This window comes from Stylophora pistillata, chromosome 3 (genome assembly GCF_964205215.1).
Source record: "Stylophora pistillata chromosome 3, jaStyPist1.2, whole genome shotgun sequence".
Taxonomy (NCBI): Eukaryota; Metazoa; Cnidaria; class Anthozoa; order Scleractinia; family Pocilloporidae; genus Stylophora; species Stylophora pistillata.
This window is the reverse complement of record NC_142521.1, coordinates 31,987,658-32,006,442: the sequence shown is the minus strand read 5'-3', so window position 1 is coordinate 32,006,442 and position 18,785 is coordinate 31,987,658. Positions and strand designations below refer to the sequence as shown.

The 18,785-nt window shown below is 38.2% G+C and overlaps 1 protein-coding gene and 1 non-coding gene across 5 annotated transcripts; one reads left to right on the top strand and one right to left on the bottom strand.

Annotated features, from left to right (window-relative positions):
- Nucleotides 1–202: 202 nt before the first annotated feature.
- On the top strand, nucleotides 203–14,814 carry LOC111329622 (death domain-containing ATP nucleosidase). 4 transcript variants are annotated; one of them, XM_088754293.1, is made up of 7 exons: nucleotides 264–339; nucleotides 3,191–3,274; nucleotides 7,444–8,197; nucleotides 8,877–9,062; nucleotides 11,025–11,129; nucleotides 12,462–12,566; nucleotides 13,933–14,814. In XM_088754293.1, exons 3-7 carry the CDS (start codon nucleotides 7,510–7,512, stop codon nucleotides 14,202–14,204), a joined length of 1,356 nt encoding a protein of 451 aa, XP_088610419.1. In that variant the 5' UTR covers nucleotides 264–339; nucleotides 3,191–3,274; nucleotides 7,444–7,509; the 3' UTR covers nucleotides 14,205–14,814. The 4 variants fall into 4 exon arrangements, with proteins under 4 accessions (XP_088610418.1, XP_088610421.1, XP_088610419.1 ...); XM_088754294.1 differs by having other exon boundaries at nucleotides 323–339; nucleotides 3,226–3,274; XM_088754292.1 differs by lacking the exon at nucleotides 3,191–3,274 and having other exon boundaries at nucleotides 203–339; nucleotides 13,933–14,723.
- Nucleotides 4,556–5,808, bottom strand: LOC111329635 (uncharacterized). The gene has a single exon (XR_015998623.1). It is a non-coding gene; the product is annotated as an uncharacterized LOC111329635 (transcript).
- Nucleotides 14,815–18,785: the final 3,971 nt, after the last annotated feature.

Here is an 18,785-nt window from a genome sequence, read left to right as displayed (position 1 = left end):
TAAATAATAAATAATAATTTAGCAATGGACATTCCACTGGGTGGCTCTTCTTGTCCACTATTTCCAGATCGAATTGGAATTTGGAATGTTGGTTTGTTACTATTTGAACGTAAAATGGGCCAATATTTCAGAAGTCAGGTCCTTTAGGTATCTTTTCATATTCTACTAAATCCATTGTACGAACGTCGTCTGAGCTTACTTGTGCTGTTGTCTAGTTCTGGAAGTCCCAAAAGTCCCGTCCATATTTTAACGATGTAGCCTCGTTCCCAAGTAAATCGGTGTATTCTGCGATGATACGAGATGTATGGCGGTTTGACCATTAGCAATTTGGGATTGGAGGTTTGTTATTGCAATGTTGACTTGTTGTTTTATTTTCTCTATAATCGTCCCAGCAATCGATGAGATTATTTAAGTTAAACATCATTGTCAAAGTTTTGCGCTAACCTTTAATTGACTTACATATATACATATGAATGTTGACAGTGGGCAAATTCGATCATCATAAGTTTTGTAATTTAGATTAAGCACGATTTGTAATACTTCCATGCCCTTTAGTGTTTTCAACTTATTCTAACTAATAACACAGGATTTTCTTGTTGTATCACCACTTCATTCTTCGCGTTCAAATTGCAAATGAGGATAATCATTCGTCTCAATGCGATCAACTTCTACTTCCGGTTTATAAAATAAATGGCAACATTCAGGTTTTTGAAGGGTTGCAGTGATCATACATTTTCACACGAAGTGGGTTTTTGAAGTTGCTTCTTGCAAAATTAATGTCACATTTATGAAAGGGACTGTTCTGCTGCTCAGAAGTTAACAAACTTAACAGTTCTGGGATTCGATTTTTAAAGCAGGCCTTGACGACCGTTGTTTTATCCTACGCTCGTGACAAAACTGTAACATTTTCTTTACTTTAACGTTGTTCACTCGAAAATGTGTTATATTTCTTACACAAAATGCTGTTCTAACCTGGTAGTAAATACTTAACCTTTTAACTCCCAAGATCGGATTGTTAATTTTCCCCTTTAGCAACTGCACATTTTCTTGTAAACTAGTTACGATGATTCGGTTTTAGATCAAGATTACATCTTGTACCTGATAAGTTTGAGTATTTTCAATTCCTTTTTGTGTTAGATAATGTATAGATATTATAAGGAGGGATTAATCCTTTCCATGAGTGACCAAACAGGGCTCTACACTAATGGTAGCCTACTAGCCACAGACAAGTTGAAATTCAGTTTTGGCTAGTGGTTTTTCTGTAATTTCCACTAACCGGTTTGGTTAGTCAAACTGAAATTGTCGTAATATATTCTAAGATGTCACTAGCCACATGGCTAGTAAAGTTAAAAAGTTAGTGTCAACCCCTGCCAATTAAACAGAATCTCTCCTTTCATTGTCAAATACAATAGTCAAGCAGACAATTGATGAGAATAAAGAACAATATCAATTTGGGTATGAATAGTTGATCCAATGCCAACTCATGTCACAAAATTGTACAGAAGGCAAAAAGGAGAGTTACAAATGAGATCTTGTGCATGAACAGGTTAATTTGCTCTGAAGTTTGTTATGGGATAATATTGATGCACGATACATTTTGACCAACTTATTTCTAAACAACAAAAAATCTGCTTTTATATTACAAAAGGCAGACAGTGCTGGACTAGTTTATTGGTTTCATGAAAGATTATTGATTTAATCTTGAGACAGTTTTTTTTTTCACAGATTTAGGGTGCACACATACTATGGGGTGCAGTATGTTTATTTTATGAAACAATAGATAAAGAAGATATCAAGTTTCTGAAGAAACTGTGGCATTGCATTGGTGGAGGATATTAGAAGATTATGAAATTTGCTATTATCAACTGAGTTGATAAATGTAAAGGGACACTCTAAAGAGGTTTGCCCTGACGAAGGGCTCATGCTTTAAACTTCAGCCAAAGAAATTATTTACAGTGGTCAATTTACATTTAAAAGTGAGTTGATATTGGACTAGATACAGTATGGCCACCTGACCCTATAAACATTGGAGGTCTAGTAAAATATAATATAAACAATCTTGGAATCTCATCAGCTCTGATCAGCCTCTGATTTGTTTAAGCACATTTACTCTGGTCTCCCGGCAAAAAACAGTGATGATAAATCAATTGCAAGCATGATTGTTCATGCATTTTCTTTGGCAAAAAATTAGATGGTTAAAAATAAGATGAGTTGTGATCTCACTGACATGTATTTTGGAAGAAAAAAATTGTGAAATAATCTCTCTCCTAAGGACTGACTGAATACTTATGTTATAATAGCCATTGCCTGATGAGTATTAAAAATGATTAAAAAAACTTCCACATTATATTTAATACACAATTGGTTCATTCATGGGGGTGGATGTGTTCATTGACATATTCATGAATCACACAAAAAGTTGGAGAATCCCAACGGTGCACAGGGGCTGTTTGAGATGCAGTCAAGATCATCTCTAACTTCTTGAGTGATCTCCAGACATTTTGATGAATGCACAGCTGAAGCATGAGCCACTTTCACGATATTAAAACCAATTGTTTCATAAATTTCAAAAAAGTATATAAAATGTTTTGAATATTGAAATCTCTATCACAATTCAGTGCATTTAATACATGCCTCTCTAATTGTTACCAAGTTTGAGGTCTGCACTGTAAGTTATGGACCAAAGTCTTATTGCATTCTGATTTATGGCACAAGCATGAAGCATGCAGGCCATAAATCCAAGTGGATAAATACTAGATTCTGTCATATGATTCTGTGTAACTTTAACACCGCATAGACTAAGCAATGCAGTGAGTAACTAAAGATACTTATGACATCTCTCAGGCCACCTATAAACAGAAGCGGAAGATGACCGTTCAAACAGACTTTTGGCTTAAGTGGCGGCCATACGTTGAAATACAGTTAGCCTGCTAAATGTACCAATAATGGTTCGCATACTTATTGAAAGTTCAAATAAACAGGTTACCATGGTGCAAAACTAAGTAATAAAAAGCAAGCTTGTCTTAATGAATTTGAATCACACAAATTTACCCAGTTATGAACATAATTTAAACATGATAACTCAGATCTCCTTTGTTCAATAAATACTTGCTTGAGAGGTAATTTTGTCAGTGCTGAAAATCTGAAAACCACAGCTTGTTTATTTATTTGTTTATTTCTTTTTTTTAAGCGTTCATTCAGATGCCTTTTACAATCCTATTTTAGACTTTATAACTGACTTCAAATTAGGGAAGTGTACTTTTGATTGATACAGGTAAATCTATTGGCTGATTGATTGGTTAGTTGATTGAGGTATTTATGGTATAGTTACTGGTAGCTCAGCGTTTAAGAATAATTTTATAATTTAAGTAAACTTTATGAAATTTTGTAGCCAATTTTAGTCACCCTGGATGGTAAAATTTTGAACTTTTGATTCAGCTGCTTTTATTTATCATTGATTAATAATCTGATTGATTGAATGAATGAATGATTGATTGCATTTAGATAGAGTGTCAGTCATGGACTGATTATATATCCAATGTGCAATATGGGAAAAGATAGTGTTGCGCTTGGAACTCTGGGTTAATGTACTAAACTGTGTAAGGGTCTTGTGGACCCAACTTTTGCTAGGACAAGTCCACCTACAACACATTGAAAAAGTATTTTTGACATGATTTACATAACACTTTACCGCTTAGGTCCAAAAATAGTCAGGAGGCCCAGCTTGAAAACGTGGTTATTTTTCATTTTCGCTAAACATTTTGAGTAGATGCAGGAAACATAGCTTCAAATATTCATCTTGTCACTCTGATTAAGAATATTGCTGTTTCTAGCTTGAAATTTTTAGTATTTTGGCATTTAAGGGGGTGTTTCTTTCAGGGTCCTACTCCTACAACATGGAAACGAGGCTGCACTGGTTAACTGATAAAAGCATGACAAATAGTACCACATTGATGGAAATTAGTCATACGATTTAATAAAAGGCTTAACACGTAGTTGACATCTAAAGCACGGCATTAGAATGGTCACGTGACCAGATTCGCCCTCTAAGCATGAAAGCGAGGCTAATAACAAGACATGATCAAATGTACAATGAAGTCTAGCAAACTGATGGAAATATCAGTTATATGATTGTAGAAACTTTTTGCCCTTGGTTGGAATTGATCAAAATTTTGCTTGCTTATAGAATGGTCACTTGAGTACTGCACTACTTGTGCAGTCAGACTCTTTTTTAATAAAATGCATTAAAAAGCACAGTTTCTATTTATCGATATCTCTATTTCTTCTAGCTAATCTTGTGTGACAACAAAGCCTATTTCCTGGGCACAACGCCAAAACAAGGCTAAATGCGTATGAATATAATCATTCACTGCTTGGAAGAGTCACTGTTTATGCACTTTTATTCCTTAGCTTTCCTTGTATGCAAAGGATATTTTCGTGTGGGATAGTCACTGCAGGTTTTTAACTTGTGCACACAGTTTGATCAGAAAAAAGAAAAGATAACAAAAACCTGCTGCTGCTGCAAAGTAGGCTGTCTGAACTAAATCTATAATAGTCACACTTCTTCTTCGTCAAGTGAATTGTTTCTAGTGTTTCTACACGTGTCTCCACACTTGCAACCTTTGGGACATCCAAGAGACAACCGAACACAAGTACATCGGCAGTTGACACAACTATCATTGTCGAATCATTGCACGAACATCCGCAGAACGCTAATTGTAAACACGATGCTGATAGTTCCTCTTGATTTGTCAACTTCGGCTTAAGAACTCCTTCCTTGTAGAACCACCCATTTTCTTCTGGACTAGCCAGGGATAGATGAGGCTCTTTTGCTTTGTTCCAAATCATGCATTGGTAGTTCGCCCTCCTTATATGAAGGTGCAGTGCATCCTTTGTCGGAGGAAAGGAATCAAGGTTCTTTTTCACCTTGCGAAATGCTGATGCTCGCTCCTTATTTATATCTTTGCCATTCGTTCCATGGTTATAGAGTTGACGTACGAATGCTTCGGAATCGGCCAAGACGCTTTCGAGTGGAGGGCAATGTTCGCCTAGATGCTCGATAAGCTCTGGTGTACCTTCAAGGATTTTCCAAGCTGATTGTTTACCGATGCTGGCAAACTGGCTGCTGTTATCGCAGCCTTTGATTGCATGAAATGCAAGGAGCGACTTTCTCTTCTCTTCTGGCAATAAGATGTTATGAACTGGAATGTATTTCTTTCTTCGGGATGTACCGGAGAACATCAAAATTTCTTTACAGAGATCTTTTCTGTATGCCAATAGGAGGACAAGAACATCTGTGTCACGACACAAGATGTTCACCTGCTGGTAACCTCTATCGGTTGCGTCTCTAGCATAAAGTACAATTCGAGTGTCTGCCTCCTCGTGGTCGGAAGACAGCTCCTGCAAACTTTCTCTAGATGCATCGGATGACTATACCTTCAGTATGTCTTTAAACCCTCCGCTAACCACCAGCTCGCGTCTAGGATGCGTCTCATAATGTTGTGAAATTTCAGTGGACAGAAAATGGACAAGGCTAGCCTTGTTTTCTTCAACGACAATAAACCTGTCCCAGTTACCAATTCGTTGCTCCCTGCTCTCCGCATTTCTTGTAATACCTTTGTTCTTCCCCTTCTTCCGTTTTGCTCTAGTAACTTCCTTGATAGAATTTGGATTATACCGGTCGAATACCACATCTACTCTTGTGCATTTGCCTGAAAAGTGGGAGACGACGAACGCCGTGAAATTGGTACTCCACTCTCCAAACGTTTTTGCACCTGTAGTATATCCAAGGGATTGGACGGTTGCCATTCCATCGATAATAGTACATGTCTGGCACTGGCTGGTAGGGGGCTGACTTTGATCCACATTCTTGTGTAAGATACTAGCAAGATCCGACGGACTTGCTCGAAGCTAGTCACAGGCATCCGTCGAGAGTAGCTATCGATAGGGGAACTGGTGAAAGTTTTCTTTGTAAGAGAGTGTCAACGTCAACTTCGCGGCCAGATTCTAGTGCATTTTTTTTTTCTTTTTTTGGCCTTTTTGACCCCCCTGGTCCATAACATCAGCAGACAAAGGAAAATATTCATTTTAACGATTTCAAGCACTTCAATTTATAGCAGTCACTTATTACAAAAATATATTGTTGAGATCCCCAAAGAAAAAGGTACTACATTTATCATAGGTGTGAACTAAATCTTTGAAGCGATGAATGTTGCAAAGTTTTAAGCATATTCCACTCTTTGATATAAACTTTTTCTCTAGCCTCCCTTTCATGCTCCAAGAGAAAAAGTGGTCACGTGACCATTCTAGTGCCGTCGTTTTGATGTCAACAAATTGTTACCCTTTTATTGAATCATATGACTAATTTTCATCAATGTGGTATTGTTTGCCTTGCTTTTATTACCATAACCAGTTCAGCCTCGTTTCCATGTTGTAGGCGCGAGAGCCTGAAAGAAACACCCCTGTGCCAAGCCAAAACACAAAAATTTCAAGCTGAAAACAGCAATATTCTTAATCAGAGTGACAGGAAGAAGATTTTGAGCTATGTTTCCTGCTTCTACTCAAAATGTTTAGCGAAAATCACTTTTTTGCTGTCTGCCACCTGACCAAAATGCACACAGGAACAAAAATGGCCGATTTGATGAAATTTTGTCAAGCTGAGTGAATTTTCATGGATCTGAAGATTTTGGCAAATTTTAGTCCAATTTGTCTAGGTGAAATCAGCTCAGCAGATTTGTTGATGTTAAAGTTCTTTTGTCAAATGTTAATTCCATTTTCATTTATGCACCTACAGCTGGTATTTCAAAACTATGTGTTTACATCAAAATGGTTGATTTACCCATAATTTCGAGCAGTTCACTATATTTTTCTGTATTGTGGATTGGTCAACCTATTGCTTGTGTGATGCACCGGCCATTTTGGTAGTGTTATCCAGATTAAGCCACTGTCCCAAGCATGTAACTAACTATAATTATAAAAAAAAGTTTACTCTTTTATTCATCTATTTCATTAATCTTTGGTGGCCAACTGAAATATCTTTCTACACTAGATGGGTTGCATTTGTTCAATCTTAGGTGGGGGAAAATCTATACTGGAGTAGGAGGGTGTGTGCAAGGGCAATTCAGAGAACTGATAAGCTCCATTTTATAATTTTCTCAATGCCATGGTTACTCCTCTGAGAATCTGTCTTTGCATAAACCTTCCAGAAAAGATTAATTTAAATTATATAGGAGCTGAGGGGAGGAGAATGGGAGGGGGGGGGGTGCATTTAAGGTGCCTGCAAACTACCAAGAATTGAAATCCCCTGAAAAGGATTTATTTGGCTAGACTTAGCTACCGGTATCTTAGTTTGCATTAGTTTGCAAGGGTTTTTGTCTTTGTAAATTTTAGACTGCTATCCACCTTCTATCTACATTTTTCTTTTACATTTTGATTTTACTTCAGTTGCTGTCAATTGCTGGAACCTTCAAGCCCGTGACACAAAATAATATATAGAGCTACAAAATCAAGATGACCACTACGAAAAACATTTCCGACAAACCACCACCTCTTGCTGGGGACTTCACTCTTCCCAAAACTAGAGACCTGCCAAGAAATCAGAAACCTTGGAAAGATGTCAACCTACCTATAGACATTATGCTGCTCACCGTTAAGGAATGCGAGTTTCTAAGTTGCCATAAGTTGTTAAAAAACTCCTTCAAAAGCTACATCCAAGTACTTGGTTATATTTATTTTGGGGGAATAGGTATAGATGAACCGTTGAAAGTAGCGCTGATTAAATGCCAGGAAGGTGCTAACACACCTAGTGGGTCAACAATTACCGTGAAAAATGCCGTGACCATACTCCAGCCTAAGGCAGTTTTCGCTGTGGGGTACTGCAGTGGGTTGCAGCGTTGTACTACGCGACTGGGAGACGTAGTCGTGTGTTCTAAGTTAACTCAGTATGCTTCTCAAAACGTCCAGAATAGTGAGTCAACAGGTCCTGCTCGTGTACCTGTAAGTCGAGACATGTTACAACTTATTAAGGATGCAGCCGCTGGTTGGAATCCACCTTTGCTCGACCCTACTTCACGAGAAATTGAAGTTCATTGCGATGCAGAGTATTTGAGTGGCCCAGAGCATGTCTGTAGCAAGCAGCGATGTGACGAACTGACTCGTCTTTATCCCAATGCCAAAGCAATTGAAATGGAGGCTGAAGGTCAGATTTGTATCCTTTGAATTTTCTCATAGCTTCTTTATTCAACTCTAAGGATAGAGATATATCGGTATTGATTAAAACAGGCCTAAAGTTTTTCGAAAAGTATATTGAAACGTCACTCAAAGCAATTGTCTTGCCGGTATCACTGCATTTTAGGACCCCCCCCCTTCGGCCTATGTCCGTTAGTGGATATGAAAAAGATCGAAAAGATTACTTGGAAAAAATTCCTTTGTCACTCAAGTAATCATTTGGGAATTCCGGCTATGTCCAAAATCGAAGGAGCGTAGACTCAAAGGTTGAGTGACTAAACATGGTAATTTCACGATGGAGAGAAAACTAAAAGATGTAAGTTTTGAAGATGGGTTCAAATTAGCGAGAGCTGGTTCATAGCCCCTAGCAGATATGTTCCAAACCTAGGGGGTTCCGTTTGGATAACAGCGGTTGCAGACCAAGGGAAACAGAGAAAGAAACCAGTCTCGGAATTGATGGAAGATATTTAAGAAACACTTATCTTTTGGGAAACCGTTAAAAGTGTCTGGGAATAAACTGCTCTCACTGATAGTTCTTAATTCTCTCAATAATGCATGTGTATTACAAATACGAAATCCTCTTTAAGGCACCCACACAGAAAGCGTTTAGGTTAACCTGGTTAAATGGAGTAATATTTTTCTCTCCTAAGGGGTTTATGTTGCAGCGTATGACTTGAAAATGGAGTGGGTGGTCGTTAAGGGAATATCAGGATATGCAAATGGTACTGAAGGCAATAGAGAAGAATGGAGGACCTTTGCAAGTGTGATGGCAGCTTCAGTCGTGGAAAATATGTTAAGTGACTCCGTTGTTTTCCAAAGCTGGCCTCATTATAAAGGTGATGCTACTTTCCTTTTAGTTAAACCAAATAGTTGGTTCTCATACATGTATCCCAATCGATTTATCAATTGCATGACCATAATGATTACGACTTTCTTACCAGATAATTCGGCTTTATTAATGAGTTGATACTAAAAATTAGAGAGTTTCTAAGCTGACGAGCGTTAGCTCTTCATCAGAGTGAATAGAAAAATTGTTGGTTGTGTGTGGTCTATATACAGAAAAATGGAGCTACACAATTGGTGGGAACATAATGACGTCAAAACAAAAGGAAATATCAGTTGTCTAGAGTTCAAGAGTTCCACAGTTTTCTAGCAAAAATTTCATTTTACGATCATTTTAGTTTGTCATATTTCAGAGCATCCACATTAAAACTTAACAGCTAGAATCAAAGTGGGATACAAAATATCTTATACAGGCTTAGCAACCAAAACGATCAGCCAAGCTCAGGATGAAAAAGCTTCCTTAAATTTCTTCTCTTCTATATATATAAAGACTTATTTAATATAAAGAACACTCAATATAATTTACGGAATAGTGACTTCGAACTGCCAAGATTCGAAACTGTAAGATTTGGTAGGAATCCTATTAAATATATGGGACCTCTCATCTGGTCGAAGTTACCAAGACACCTAAGAACGATAGAAACTCTAAATTCGTTCAAGAAGAACATAAGAAAAGTCGACCTTTCAACTTTCGTTGAAATTTAAAAAACTTAACTAAATAACTTTATGATCTTTTTAATTATCTACTGTAAATAACTATCATCTACATATGTAAATGTATTTGACTTTTAAATTTTTTAGTGTCCCCCATTAGCTTATAGTTAAAAACATAGACACTTAAATAAAGTTTTTCATTCATTCTCTTTCTTAGAATTCCTCTTCGCATTCCCTTTAAAAAATTCTGACAAGAGTCAACTTTGCTAGGTAGATGTGCAATTGTTAAAGTTGTCGTGAACCACTGAGCATCGAATTGTTTATGAGCAGAGAAACTGAGGTTGCTGGATTATTAAGAGAACATTAATTGTCGTCTTAATTCAATCTCAGTGCTGTTATAAAAAGTTAGTAATCTGAGGCATTAAATTAATTTTCATGTTAACACTTTCGGCGAAGAGAGCGTTAGTTTTCTTTCTTAAGGCCCTCCACGGACTAGGGATTTAGTTGTCGACAACTATTTGTGATCGACCACTAAAAGTTATCGACAACTAAATAAGTCCGATAAAGGATTCCACACACTGGCGCTCAAATACTGATTTAGCAACCGATACGCGGGGAAGTTGGGCACCAAGAGCTTACTGCGCATGCTCCTTATCGCCATAACACCACAGCAACTCTTTCATCGACATCAATGGACTACCTCATTCTTGTCGTTTCTCGGTGAACATAAGGGGTAAGTCTTTCAACAATAAGAAGAAACGTACCCCTGTCTACTCGCAAATTGGTGATAAAATCGCCGTCATTCCAGTTTCTACGGTACGTTGGCCAAAAGTCCCTCGAACGAACTTTGCGCCAAATATGCTGTTCAATCGTTTTGGATAAAATATCCTGCATCAGAACTTTTTGGTGGGCACAGGCCGCCGCAATAATGACATCGTTAGTGTCGTTTCCACCTCCAAGAACGGGATATGGAGAAGGAAGATCAAACAGAATGTTTTCTTTACCAATTATTTTACTTCTGCAATCCTCCATGTTTTAAGCCGGCGGGGAAAGCCGCTGACACAATAACGCGGAGATCTAAAAGTAGTCGACAACTAAAACAAAAGTTTTTACACACTAGAAAAACGCTAAAAAATGAGGCCGTCGACAACTATTAGATGTCGACAACTAATAATTTGCGGTTTAGCTGTCGACAACTTGCGCCACTGACTACGTTTTTTAGTTGTCGATCACAAAATTAATAGTTGTCGACAACTAAATCCATAGTCTGTGGAGGGCCTAAGTGTTTATCTTTTGTTTAGGACCAAGTTACCTCGGTGCACCTGGACCTGCAGTTGTTTGGCAGGCATCAGCAGGGAGCCCTGGAATGGAGCGTTCAGAATCTAACAATACCATGGACACAGGAGGTAAACTTTTACCGATCTGGACTATTCGTTGCTTGTATTTTGTTTGTCTTCCTATACGACTGTCTGTGTGTCTGCCTATGTTTGTCTGATTTCCTGCTTTCATGTCTTCCTCTTCACTTCCATTCGTGCATTCTCTTTCTCTAGATATCTGCGTGCATGCTTGCTAGCCTTTTCTCTTGATTTGCGTGATATTTTCGGTCTACAGTGGTTGTGGTTACACTAGAGATGGCAATCGTTATTGAGTCTAATTAATCATGATTTAAAATAGGCCTATTGTAAATCGCAATTTACCGGTCATATCAGAGCTGTCGTCACAATACACATGATCGCTTTCCTTTTGCAAAGTACATTATTCTTGACTCTACTGTTCCATAAATTTGGATATCGTCATGGCTGGTCAAATTCAAATCGTTCTCGTCCTCGTTGCCTTTTAACTTTTCGGAGGTCCATTGCAAAAGCACGTTCGTGTCGTCTCAAAAGGCTTCGTATGTATTATTTGGGCCGAAAACGTAGACTTGGTTCTCTGTTAGCTTTGTTTATTGTAACACCAGCGGAACGAGTGCTGTCGAGACTTTGCGCAACGATCAATCAGGGGACTGCGATGTCTATGATATCGCACAATTTATTAAGGAGTTTATACTAAATATTGGAGAGTTTCTAAGCTGACGAGCGTTAGCTCTTCGTCAGAGTGAATAGAAGAATTGTTAGTTGTGTGTGGTCTGTATACAGAAAAATGGAGCTACACAATTGGTGGGAACATAATGACGTCAAAACACAAGGAAATATCAGTTGTCTAGAGTTCAAGAGTTCCACAGTTTTCTAGCAAAAATTTTGTCATTTTACGATCATTTTAGTTTGCCATATTTCAGAGCATCCACATTAAAACTTAACAGCTAGAATCAAAGTAATATACAAAATAGCTTATACAGACTTAGCAACCAAAACGATCAGCCAAGCTCAGGATGAAAAAGCTTTTTTAAATTTCTTCTCTTTCTTAGAATTCCTCTTCGCATTCCCTTTAAAAATTCTGACAAGAGTCAACTTTGCTAGGTAGATGTACAAATGTTAAAGTTGTCGTGAACCACTAAGCATCGAATTGTTTATGAGCAGAGAAACTGAGGTTGCTGGATTAGTAAGAGAACATTAATTGTCTTCTTAATTCAGTCTCAGTGCTGTTATAAAAAGTTAGTAATCTGAGGCATTAAATTAATTTTCATGTTAACACTTTCGGCTTTTTGGAATACAGTATTCAAAGCCACTAGCTACTTCCTTTTCCTGTCGAAAAGAAGAGAGCATTAGTTTTCTTTCTTAAGTGTTTATTTTTTTGTTTAGAACCAAGTGACCTCGGTGCACCTAGACCTGCAGTTGTTTTGCAGGCATCAGCAGGGAGCCCTGGAATGGAGCGTTCAGAATCTAACAATACCATGGACACAGGAGGTAAACTTTTACCGATCTGGACTATTCGTTGCTTGTATTTTGTTTGTCTTCCTATACGACTGTCTGTGTGTCTGCCTATGTTTGTCTGATTTCCTGCTTTCATGTCTTCCTCTTCACTTCCATTCGTGCATTCTCTTTCTCTAGATATCTGCGTGCATGCTTGCTAGCCTTTTCTCTTGATTTGTGTGATATTTTCGGTCTATAATGGTTGTGGTTACACTAGAGATGGCAATCGTTATTGAGTCTAATTAATCATGATTTAAAATAGGCCTATTGTAAATCGCAATTTACCGGTCATACCAGAGCTGTCGTCGCAATACACATGATCGCTTTCCTTTTGCAAAGTACATTATTCTTGACTCTACTGTTCCATAAATTTGGATATCGCCATGGCTGGTCAAATTCAAATCGTTCTCGTCCTCGTTGCCTTTTAACTTTTCGGAGGTCCATTGCAAAAGCACGTTCGTGTCGTCTCAAAAGGCTTCGTATGTATTATTTGGGCCGAAAATGTAGACTTGGTTCTCTGTTAGCTTTGTTTATTGTAACACCAGCGGAACGAGTGCGATCGAGACTTTGAGCAACGATCGATCAGGGGAATGTGATGTCTATGACATCGCACAATAAATTTCAGACTTGGTTCCTGCTCGACAGGATAAATGAATACATCACAGAAGCAAAACTTTTGCACGTGCATTAAGATATCTGAGTAACAATATTTGTGCAAGCACATGATTGGCTCAACTGACAAGCTTTAAAGAAACCTCGAGGTAAATCATACTTTTTTGACGCTTTGAAATGCGCTTTGGGTGTCTGAAGTCTACCGCTTCGTGGTGTCATTTACGTCCTTGTCGGCCTTATCTCCGAAAAGATATTTTCGAGGCCGCACTTGAAAATTAGCTAAAGCGTGATCAGTGATACCTTAATCGTGATTCAACTCTGCAGTGCGACCACAGCGATAGTATGCGATCGTCCGTACAATCGTACGCCCGTCTCTCAGTTTTTTGTTTTAAAACCTAGAGGAAAACTAGTACAAAACGTCGCAGCTGTCATGTTTCTTTTTACACGTTTAAGTTTTGTTTTTCTCGAGCAAAACATACACAGATCGGTAAAAAAGAACAGTTCTTATATGCTTGATGATATTTGTTCGGATCAAACAACTGATATGTCCAGCTGAAGATGGTCAACCGAAAAGAATCATAACAGCTTTGAGACAATTATGTAGGAAGTAATACATTCCTCTAAACAGATCTAAGAATACTTCTCTGAGAGGAGGATTGACGCTAGTAGATCTACCTCTTACGTATTACAAGAATTACTTTATCAAAACCATCTTCTAAACATCACCTACAATTTTTTCCGTATTCAGTCAAGGATGGAATGCCCAAGAAAGAAGAATTACTCTTCATTTCTAAAAATATCGGTGTGGACTGGAAGCTACTTGGACGATGTTTAAATATTGAGGAACCAGAGCTGGTTGTGTTTGACAAAGAAAATGAAGAATACATCGAAAAGGCATATCAAATGTTGCTTCACTGGAAACAGAAAGAGGGCTCGGATGCAACCTACCAAGTATTACATAACGCCTTGCGACATCACTTCATAAACCGTAAGGATCTTGCCGACAAAATTTGCTGTTGAAGAAGGATTTAAACGACGTTTTGATACTGCTCCGAATAAGTTTGTGAAATAAGGACAAAGGATCAACAGTCGTCCAAAAATGATCCATTAGCTTTGATTACGAGGTTCTCTTTTACAGTAAAGCCACTTAATCAGTTTTGATTTGGTTTTTCCCATTTATTTTTAAACTGCTGAGCTTTATGCCAAATGGATAATGAGCTGGAATCTCTTAATTAGTTTTAACTTCCTCAAACGTTGCATTTGTTTTTGTTGCATTTTAAATCGTTTTTATTGTATTTATTATTCCTATTTTTACACTTGTACCTAGTAAATGATCGACATTGTCCAAAAACATATTTGCCTCATACGGACACCTCAAAACTCCGATAAGGTCATCAACTCGTTTACAGTTTAGACAACTTCTTTCTGTATAGTGCATACCTCTTTAACTCATAACCTTCTTGTAATGATATAGTAGAGGCAATGATAGTCCTCTGATATACAACTGCAAAAATATATGCTGAATGAAAGAGGCTTAAACTGAGTTTACATTATAGAATTCTTAGCCTTGTCAGGACTTCCTCATCGTAAATAATTTGACCTGACAATTATAAAGGGCTAGTTTTTTTCAGTCCATGGTTATCTCTTTAAAGTGGACTCATCTCATCTGCTACAGAGCGAATTTAAAAAACAGGGAGCCGAAGGAATTGTGGCGAAAGCGTACCTCTCCCACACACGCGCACACTCACTGGGTATGCAGCAAGCCGCAACCCACAGGAAAGATCTGCGCAATTTAAAAAAAAATGAAGGGCGCATTACATTTGGTGTTGAGAAAGGGCTTTTGGATGACCAATCCTTGAATAACAAAGGTTTTTTTTTTATCAAAAACACATTACTTGATCAAAAGATGATTGAGAGAAGAAAAAAGGTTGACTGGAATACCAAAAGCTCTGAAAATAGAATAAAACTCTGATTGATAATAAAATTTTGTTGGCAGAGTGCTACACGAAATAAAATTGGTCACGAAAACAAAAAAAACAAAAAAGACAAAAAAAATAAAAGCAAACACTACATGAAAAGCAAAGAGAAAGGGAGAGGCATGAGGCAAATATCACTCGCATTCGCCTGTCACTCGCCCTCTCCCCCCCCCCCCCCTCAGTAAGGTTTCTTTCCTTTAAAGATAATACCTTCTTGACTTAATTATTTTTAAAATGTATGGAACGCCATAACTGTCTTATGATATTTTGTTTTCTTATCCGTGGTTCTTTTCTTATCATCTTCGGTGCTTGTATCATGATATTCGGTGCTCTGGTTGCTATAATCGGTGCCACTCACCTTATACTCGCCTCTTTATCCAAGGTGCTCGGTACTTTCCGCATTATACCTGGTGTGAAAGCCATTATGCTCACTGCTAACCGCTTTATACTCGGTGCTTGGATCAATTTTAGCGGTGCAGCTTTCTTGATATACGGTGGCTAGTTTGTCATGTTCTGTGCTTTTTCCATAGTCAGTTTGCCCCTGATTTGAGGTCAGTTTAGCATCTGGTTTGCTGCGAACATCTTGCTACTCGGTGCAAACAACTTGCTACTCGGTGCTCAGCGATTCGGTTCATAGAGCATTATATTCGGTGCCTTTGCAACATGGTATTCGCTGAGCCAGTATATCTGGTCATCTAAACTACTCCAAAGCACATGCTCACATCGTATTCGTAAGACTGGTCCCCAGAGCCCACCGTTGAAATTGATCACGTGGTCACCGAGCGGCTACGGTCAGTGAACATGTACGATACATGACGTACAGACCGATAACGCGTCAAGAGCAATTTCTTCCCGCATTCGTATAAACCGTAACCTTACAGCTCATTTTTATCTATTAAATTTATGGATCAAATACCTCGAGAACTGAATTTGGGAACTCTAGTTGACAGATATAATGATGACAAAGTGGAAGTTGACACCGTAATTTCAGCTTCAGACAGCGAGTTAGCTGGACTTGGTGTTTGTACCATCGGCGAACGTATATGCCTTCGCAGTCTTTACAAGGCAAGGAAGCAGGCACCCGTGCCCTTCTGCCACATCCTAATATAGGGGCGAAGAGGTGAATATTTAAAGCGCAACAAAAAAATTATCGAAAAATCTGTCTCGAATGATTGTTTTGTTGTATTTGAGGTACCAGGATGAGGAGCACTCGATGAAATCTCTATTTCCAAATTGTTTCAGACACACGCTCTTTTGATCACTCCTCTAACCCATGTTGAAATGCACCTTACCTATTTTCATTCAAAGTTTTCCCTCCCGTGAAGTGGCAAATCTCATTGTACAGTAGTACAGCACTGGATTGGTAGACTGACAGCCCGAGTTCGAGGCCCAGCAGCCGCGAGTACCTAACTGAAATTTTCTCTTATCCCCCCTTTTTTTTCTACTTTTCCGTTCTCCTGCTTATACTTTACAGCTATTACCTAATTTTCTTTCTCCGAAGAAACTACTGTTGAACTTCCATGTATCAGCCTTTGGGCGAGAATCGATGTTTGCTTTGAGATTTCATCTGTTTTGTGTATCGATCGATCATCTACTTTGCTGCTTTTGAAAAATATCTGTTTTCTGTTGCTTTCAAGTTGTCTCCTTATTTTCTTTGTGAAAATACCCTGTACACTACTTACTTATCTGATTTAAAGTACCGTAATCTGCTTTATATATTACTGACCTGATTTGCATATTAAAAAAAAAATTGCGAGCACCCACAGAACCTGTGCCTAAGTTTGATTTTGGGTTAAGTCTAAAAGCAACTCGCTATTCCAATACCACACCCCTTACCCTCGACTCTAGAAACCCTCTAACTCCGTTTGCCATGCTTATTTCCTGCCTAGGCCTGCACTGAATATAGCTACAGTTGCTTTTAGACTTTCCACTTTGGCCCCTAACATCTGTCTTGTATCACTCGATTCTTTAAATGATACACAGGGATTACTGACTTTCAGGCCTCATGACATCATATTAGCAATTTCTGAGATAGGAAAGCCTTCTTCCAAATAACATTCAAGCACTGACTTTGGAACATCAAAAGCAGGAAGTCCGAGAGCACTTGGAAAGTTCATTGGTTATTCCGCACCAAACGTTACACAGGCTATTCTTAAAGTCATTATGTCGCACCGATTTTGTAGGCCAAGTTCCTTGAGTTCATGCAAGGGCAGTTTACAAACAATGTCAGGCGATATTTTTTATTCTTCAAACCGATCTAACAAACCGTCCATTTTCAATTTTCTCAACACCGAAGACATAGTTAACATAGTCGACATTTTGTGATTGTTGTATATACGTCATGTTCACTGACCGCAGATATCACCAATTCTCGTCCCAGAGCCGCTCGCTGACCACATGATCAATCGAAACGGTGGGCTCTGGGGACCAGTCTCACGAATACGATGCGAGCATGTGCTTTGGAGTAGTTTAGGTGACCAGATATACTGGCTCAGCGAATACCATGTTGCGAATGCACCGAATATAATGCTCTATGAACCGAATCGCTGAGCACCGAGCAGCAAGTTGTTTGCTCTGAGTAGCCAGATGTTCGCACCAAACCAGATGCTACACTGACCACAAATCAAGTGCAAACTGACTATGAATGAATGAATGAATGAATAACTTTATTAACGTGTCAATCGTACTAGTTTTTACAAGTAAAACTAATTGGTGACACCTATTACTTAGACTAAACTAATAATTATAATAAAAATAAGAAGAAAAACTATATACAAACAATATAAAATTGATAAAATTAAGTTTTACATAACTCACAATTTTCACAATTATTTTTCGATATAACATTTGATAGGTCAAGGACTCTGACTTGATTTTTAAATGCAGTTAGAGAGTCAGCCATTTTGATTGATTTGTGGAGCTTCGACCAAATATAAGGTCCTATGTACCTTACGCTATGTCTTCCGAATGTAACCGTGTTGTATCTTGGTAAGGAGAAATCGTCTGCATTCCTAAGATTGTACCTACTTATGCCGCAACTAAAAAGTTCAGAAATATATGGTGGGACTAAATTAGTTTTAACTTTATACATAAATATAGCCATGTCCTGGAGTCTGCAATTTCATAACGTTGGAAGTCTTGCTTTATATAGAAGTGCTTCATAAGTGCTAGCCCTGTTACAGTAAATAGCCCTCATTGCACGCTCCTGCAGCCTTTCAAGCTTTCTCTCGTCTGACGAGCGACAATGGTGCCATGCTATATGAAAATATGTAACTTGGGGTAAAATAAAAGCTTTAAAATAAAAGCTTTTTCCATTTAAAATGGAAAAAGCACAGAGCATAACAAACTAGCCACCGAATATAAAGAAAGCTGCACCGCTAAAACTGATCCAAGCACCGAGTATAAAGCGGTTAGCAGTGAGTATAATGGCTTTCACACCGGGTATGATGTGGAAAGTACCGAGTACCTTGGATAAAGAGGTGAGTATAAGGTGACTGGCACCGATTATAGCAACCAGAGCACTGAATATCATGATACATGCACCGAAGATGATAAGAAAAGCACCACGGATAAGAAAACAAAATATCATAAGACAGTTATGGCGTTCCATAAAAATATATCGCAA